This window comes from Macrobrachium nipponense, chromosome 31, assembly GCF_015104395.2.
Source record: "Macrobrachium nipponense isolate FS-2020 chromosome 31, ASM1510439v2, whole genome shotgun sequence".
NCBI classification, from domain to species: domain Eukaryota; kingdom Metazoa; phylum Arthropoda; class Malacostraca; order Decapoda; family Palaemonidae; genus Macrobrachium; species Macrobrachium nipponense.
Window position 1 is genome coordinate 52,478,569 of NC_061093.1, and position 6,771 is coordinate 52,485,339.

General features: G+C 60.4%; 1 protein-coding gene across 1 annotated transcript; it reads right to left on the reverse strand.

The window, feature by feature from the left end:
- Positions 1 to 2,463: 2,463 nt before the first annotated feature.
- LOC135206842 (basic proline-rich protein-like) lies at positions 2,464 to 5,550 on the reverse strand. Its single transcript, XM_064238329.1, has 6 exons — positions 5,335 to 5,550; positions 5,050 to 5,251; positions 3,882 to 4,891; positions 3,454 to 3,788; positions 2,894 to 3,316; positions 2,464 to 2,722 (listed from the first exon to the last, which is right to left on the reverse strand). Exons 1-6 carry the CDS (start codon positions 5,548 to 5,550, stop codon positions 2,464 to 2,466), a joined length of 2,445 nt encoding a protein of 814 aa, XP_064094399.1.
- Positions 5,551 to 6,771: the final 1,221 nt, after the last annotated feature.

Here is a 6,771-nt window from a genome sequence, read left to right on the forward strand (position 1 = left end):
TTTACATTTGTGTTATAAAGGATACGTTCACACCAAATGCGTTGCCTATAGAAATGGGGCTGTTAGGATTTTCTGCTTTATTTCTATATTGAATTTCAATTTACGAATCAAGTTATGCTCAAATAAAATTGTACTCCTTTATACCTGATTTTCACTTTTATTATAGGACAAAATTTAGTATAATTAAATTTCGTTTTACCGTTTTACTTTTCTTGTATGCATATGATATAAATTTAAAATCTGAAAACTTACCTATAGTTTTTGAAAATCATTATGGTTGAGTAGTTGATTATTAATATAATAATATAATATTTCTCTTGATGTCTCGGCTAATTCATTTAGAATGATATCTTTTAGTTATTTGGTTAAATCCAATAACAATAAAACGTAGCTTAGAAAAATGGTCATTTTTTGCTCAGTTCCAATTGCCCGCCTGTAGTTGGTATTGTTTTTCTGGTAGACAAAAAGGTAAATAAAGGAAAATCCCTAAATATATTTTAATAGATAAGACGATAAGAGACCAAACAAAAAAGATGCGTACTGCAAAAAGATCCCGTAAAAAAAAAAAGAGAGAGAGAGAGAGAGAGAGAGAGAGAGAGAGAGAGAGAGAGAGAGAGAGAGAGAGAGAGAGACTGCATTTAAATTTTATAACACCTAGAAAACCAGCATGATTGGAAATCTTTCAGAATGTTTCTTGCTATATTTTTGATAAATCGAAATATCTCTTGTGAAATATGAAATCAAGAGAGAGGATATAGAGGAGAGTATATGATTGGGTACTCCTAGTTTGAAGAAAATGTGGCCTTACTTGGCCTGCCTTGGCAGCAGCTGTTGTTTGACGTTATTGTCTAGATGTTGTCTGAAATAGGAGAGAAGTCCAACGCAAGGATAGTCATGTTTTTTTATAGGCTGCCTATTCACTGGTGAGGTTCCTCCTAATACTGATGATGGAGGTGAACAGGCCAAGGAAATGGATTGAACGAAAGAATTTCGGCCTTGCGAGACACCACACAGTACCAGAGAGAGCAGCAATGAACTTGGACAGGATCATTTTTCAGCTGCAACAGAGGCTTGACTACAATGAAGACATTCAGAAGGCGGGCGGAAAGGAAGAAAGCACTCGTGTGATCCAGATAACTCAGGGGGTGTTGCAACAACAGGCCTGGCAAGAAAGGGCCCACTTATTCGAAGGTGAGACGTTGTTTCTGAAGGAGAACGATCAAGTGAAGAAGGAGAAGGACGTGCAGATATAGACCGAAGAAGCGGCGCGGATGGCGAGGCTCGTCCAGGAACGAAAAGCGCTAATCCGACAGGAAAGACGCCGAGGTCAGGTTCCAGCTCCTGCAGAAGGAAGTGGAAGATCTCACGAAGGAAACGTGTGTACTACATTGTGAAGTTCAGGTTTGCGAAACTGAAGAGAAACGAGCTGAGGTGCCTTCTAGAGGAAGGAATCATCGCTTCAAGTCGCTGGATAGGAACACCGGTGTCCAGGGCGAACGGAACGACCAGTTGGAAGATGAGGTTCGACAGCTGCGAGGAGCGAAGGAGAAATCGTTTGCCAGCTCAAGAACCACCAGGGAAATTACAGATGCCTGGAAAATGAAGGAGCAGCTGTCCATGTTCAAGGAATGGCGCGACCAAGTCTAAGCTGGCCTTGCGAAGAGGGCTCAGATGTCAAAAATTTGAGAGAATGTTTGTTGTATGGAAAGTTTTTTTTTTTTTTTTTTTTTTTTGTTTTTTTTTTTTTTTTTTATCAATAAAGTTTATTTACAAACTGCGATTTTCATTTACACATTATTTTTTTGCAGCAAATTTTGTTATTTACATAATAATTCGAGTTTAACTCGAATTTAAAGGACTTCTTTCATAAATCCATGTGTTAGAATTGATTTTAGTTTGCAATGGATTTTAGGAGTGAACTGCAATACTTTATTTTATATGGAAGGTTTGATTGTTCATATGTAGTAAGTTTGCTTTGTTAATCGTTGAAGGATATGAAAGTTAGAGGAAATGAATAGTAATGAAAATGTAAGTAGTTTTATTGATTCCTGAAAGGGAAAGGTAAATGTAGGGATTGGTGGAGTGCCAGGATTCGAAGCAGAAGATACAGAGAAGATTGGTGGAGTGCCAGGAAAAGCAGCGGATTCAGAGAAGATTGGTGGAGTGTCAGGAAAAGCAAACGATTGAGAGAAGATTGGTGGAGTGCCAGGAGAAGCAGAGGATTGAGAGAAGATTGGTGGAGTGCCAGGAGAAGCAGAGGATTCAGAGAAGATTCAGGGAGCGTCAGAAGAAGAAGCAGAGTATTCAGAGAAGATTTGTGGAGTGCCAGAATAAGAAGCAAGAGGATTCAGAGAAGCCCCTGGAGAAGTTGAAAGGATTCAGTGTCATATTTCTGGATTCTAAGGAATTAAACAGAGGTGTTACTCTCAAATTGAAAGGACGGCGGGCGAGGCCCGCCAGGCGTTAAACCGAGGACGGGCGGGTTGGAGAGGCCCGCCAAGCGTCCCGGGACGGCGGGCCTCCGCCCGCCAGCGTCCCGGGGACGGCGGGCCTGCGCCCGCCAGGCGTCCGGGGACTGGGCGGGCCTGCGCCCGCCAAGGGTCCCGGGGACTGGGGCCGGGCTGGGCCTCCCGCAAGGGGTCCCGCCGGCGGCCTGCCTCCCGCCAGGCGTCCCGGGGACCGGCGGCCTCCGCCCGCCAGGCGTCCCGGGGGACCGGCGGGCCTCCGCCCGCCAGGCGTCCCGGGGACCGGCGGGCCTCCGCCCGCCAGGCCGTCCCGGGACCGGCGGGCCTCCGCCCGCCAGGCGTCCCGGGGACCGGCGGGCCTCCGCCCGCCAGGCGTCCCGGGGACCGGCGGGCCTCCGCCCGCCGAGGCGTCCCGGGGACCGGCGGGCCTCCGCCAGCCAGGCGTCCCGGGGACGGGCGGGCCTCCGCCCGCCAGGGCGTTCATGGGACGGGCGGGCCTCGCCACCAGGCGTACCGGGGACGGGCTGGCCTCCGCCCGCCAGGGCTTCATGGGGAGGCGGGCAGCGGCCAGCGGGCAGGCGTTACGGGACGGGCGGGCAGCGGCCCGCCAGGCGTCCCTGGGACAGGCGGCAGTGGCCCGCCAGGCGTCCCGGGGACGGACGGGCAGAGTACCGCCAGGCGTCCCGGGGACGGCGGCGGGCCCCAGCCCGCCAGGAGGCGTCCCGGGGACCGGCGGGCCTCCGCCCGCCATGCATCCCGGGGACCGGCAGGCCTCCGCCCGCCATGCGTCCCGGGGACCGGCGGGCCTCCTCCTGCCAGGCGTCCCGGGGACCGGTGGGGGCCCGCCAGGCCTCCCGGGGACGGGCGGGCAGAGGCTCGCCAGGCCTCCCGGGGACGGGCGGGGCAGAGGCCCGCCAGGCCTCCCGGGGACGGGCGGGCAGAGGCCCTCCAGGCGTCCCGGGGACGGGCGGGCAGAGGCCCGCCAGGCCTCCCAGGGACCGCGGGCCACCGCCCCCCAGGCGTCCCGGGACCGGCGGGCCTCCGGCTGCCAGGCGGTCCCGGGGACCGGCGGGCCTCCTCCGGCCGCCAGGCGTCCCCGGGGACCGGCGGGCCTCCTCCCGCCAGGCGTCCCGGGGACCGGCGGGCCTCCGCCCGCCGAGGGCGTCCCGGGACCAGCGGGCCTCCGCCCGCCAGGCGTCCCGGGGACCGGCGGGCCTCCGCCCGCCAGGCGCCCCAGGGACGGCCGGCCTCCTCCGCCCGCCAGGCGTCCCTGGGGACAGGCGGGCCTCCGCCCGCCAGGCTTTCCCTTAGACCGGCGGGCCTCTGCCCGCCAGGCGTCCCAGGGACCGGCGGGCCTCCGCCCGCCAGGCGTCCCGGGGACGGGCGGGCCTCCGCCCGCCTGGCGTCCCGGGAGACGGGTGGGCCTCCGCCCGCCAGGCGTCCCGGGGCGGGGACGGGCGGGCCCCCGCCCGCAAGGCGTCGCGGGGACGGGCGGGCCTCCGCCCGCCAGGCGTCCCGGGGTACGGGCGGGCAGCGGCCCGCCGGAGGCGTTCCGGGAACGGGGCGGGCGGGCAGCGGCCCGCCAGGCGTCCCTAGGACGGGCGGGCAGCGGCCCGCCAGGCGTCCCGGGGACCGGCGGGCCTCCGGCTGCCAGGCTCCCGGGGACCGGCGCCTCCGGCCGCCAGGCGTCCCCGGGGACCGGCGGGCCTCCTCCGCCAGGCGTCCCGGGGACCGCGGGCCTCCGCCCGCCAGGCGTCCCGGGGACCGCGGGCCTCTGCCCGCCAGGCGTCCCGGGGGCCGGCGGGCCTGCGCCCGCCAGGCGTCCCGGGGGCCCGGCGGGCCGGCGGGCCTGCTCCCGCCACCCAGGTGTCCTGGGGGCCGGCGGGCCTGCGCCCGCCAGGGGTCACGGGGGCCCGCGGCCTGCTCCCGCCAGGGGTCCCGGGGGCCGCGGGCCTCCGCCCGCCAGGCGTCCCGGGGACCGGCGGGCCTCCGCAGCCAGGCGTCCCGGGGACCAGCGGGCCTCCGCGCCCGCCGTGGCGTCCCGGGGACCGGCGGGCCTCCGCCCGCCAGGCGCCCCAGGACCGGCCGGCCTCCGCCCGCCAGGCGTCCCGGGGACAGCGGGCCTCCGCCCGCCAGGCTTCCGGAGACCGGCGGGCCTCTGCCCGCCAGGGCTCCCAGGGACCGGCGGGCCTCCGCCCGCCAGGCGTCCCGGGGACGGGCGGGCCTGCCTCCGACCCGCCTGGCCGTCCCGGGGACGGGGTCCTCCGCCCGCCAGGCGTCCCGGGGACGGGTGGGCGGGTCCCCCGCCCTGCAGGCGTCGCGGGGTGGGACGGCGGGCCTCCGCCCGCCAGGCGTCCCGGGGACGGGCGGGCAGCGGCCGCCAGGCGTTCCGGGAACGGCGGGCGGGCAGCGGCCCGCCAGGCGTCCTAGGACGGCGGCGGAGGCCCGCCCGTCCCGGGACGCCTCGCGCCCGGAGGCCCGCCCGTCCCCGGGAGGCGGCGGGCGGGCGAGGCCCGCCCGGTCCCCTGGGACGCCTGGCGGGGCGGAGGCCCGCCGGGTCTCCGGACGCCTGGCGGGCGGAGGCCCGCCGTCCCTGGGACGCCTGGCGGGCGGAGGCCGGCCGGTCCCCGGGACGCCTGGCGAGCTGGGGGCGGAGGCCTGCCGGTCCCTGGAGCGACCTGGCTGGGCGGAGGCCCGCGGGGCCCTGGTCCCCAGGTGTCTTGGGATTGGTCGGCAGGGCCCGCCAGGTGTCCCGGACGGGCGGGGCGAGGCCCGCCAGGCCGTCCCTCGGACAAGCGGGCGAGGCCCACTAGGCGTCCCAGGACGGGTGGGCGAGGCCCGCCAGGCGTCCCGGGATGGGTTGGCCTACCTTGACGGGTGGGCGAGGCCCGCTACGGGTTCCGGGAAGGGCCATCTGAGGCCCGCCAGGTGTCCCAGGACGGGCGGGCACGGCCCGCCAGGTGTCCCTGGACGGGCTGGCGTGGCCCTCCAGGTGTCCCGGGTCGGGCAGGCGCGGCCCGCCAGGTTTTTCGGGACGGGTGGGCGAGGTCTGCCAGGTGTCCCGGGACAGGTGGGTGATGCCCATCTCGCATCCAGGTTCCGGGTGGGTGAGGCCCGCAAGGTGTTCCTGGAATGGGTGGCGATCCCCGCCAGAAGTTCTGGGACGGGCAGGCTAGGCCTGCTGTCCTAGGAAACTTGTCTGGCCTCGCCTGTCCGTCCCGGACACCTGGCGGGCCTCGCCTGCCTGTCCTTTGACACCTGGTTGGCTTCGGCTTTCAGTCCCGGGATACCTGGAGGGCTTCACCCGCCCATCCCGGGAACGTGCAAGCGGTGTCCTGGGATGGGTGAGCAAGTCACGCCTGGTGTCTGGGGAATGGGCAATACCCATCAGGAGTCCCTGGACGGTCAGGGAAGGCCTGCAATTGGTCCACTTAATGCATCACATTTAGTGTGAATGCCACCCTTGTTGTTTGTTATACACTTATAAAAGTAACTACTTTTAAAGGTTACTCTTTTTCTCTTTCTTGCTAGGCGTCCCACGGCGGGCTGGTGAGGTCCGCAATTGGTCGACTCGACGTGGCGCATTTGTTGTGAATGCGCCTTTGTTGTTTGTTATTACACTTATAAAAGTAACTACTTTTACTGTACATCTAAATTGCCAGCATAAGATAGAGATAAACAGAAAATATATCATTAATGAGTTATACGTAGGGGTACCACTTCCAGTCAAGGATTCTACAGTTCCCCTAATTCTCTCCATCCTCTTTAGCAATGTGACACTCATTACAGCGATTACACGGTGGATGCGACTGTCCACATCGCTGCAGGTTATTCCGAGACTTACTGTCAATTAAGGCAACGAGGTAGGTTTCTCAGCACTATCTAATTCCTGTTATAAAAAAAATAATCATCCTGTGTTCTCTCGCTAGTGATGATGGTATAATACACGCTCTAAAGTAGTGAGAGGAACAAGTGTTTTGGTACCATGGCACACAATAGTTCGTTCCCTCCTGATCCAGAGCGAACACGAATCCGCGACTATGAAACCCCGAAGCAGTTGAACAAGTAACTAATTAAGCACCCAACAGACTGTTCACAAGATCGATACATAACTTTCACCAACAGTGTTAACGGTGGTGTTCTGTAATCTGCAAGCCACCTCATGTATATATATATATATATATATATATATATATATATATATATATATATATATATATATATATATATATATATATATATATATATATATATGAGATCTCTTGCTGATTACAGAACACCACCGTTAACACTGTTGGTGAAAGCT

What these genes read in the sequence shown, in the direction of transcription:
- LOC135206842 (XM_064238329.1), bottom strand. Translation starts at nt 5,550, where the DNA reads ATGGGCATCACCCACCTGTCCCGGGACACCTGGCAGACCTCGCCCACC. An exon ending in AGGCGTCCCAGGGACGGCGG is followed by an intron (nt 4,892 to 5,049) that starts GCCTCCGCCCGC and finishes CCGCCGTCCTAG; the next exon opens with GACGCCTGGCGGGCCGCTGC. An exon ending in TGGCGGGCGGAGGCCCACCC is followed by an intron (nt 3,789 to 3,881) that starts GTCTCCCGGGAC and finishes CCTGGCGGGCAG; the next exon opens with AGGCCCGCCGGTCTAAGGGA.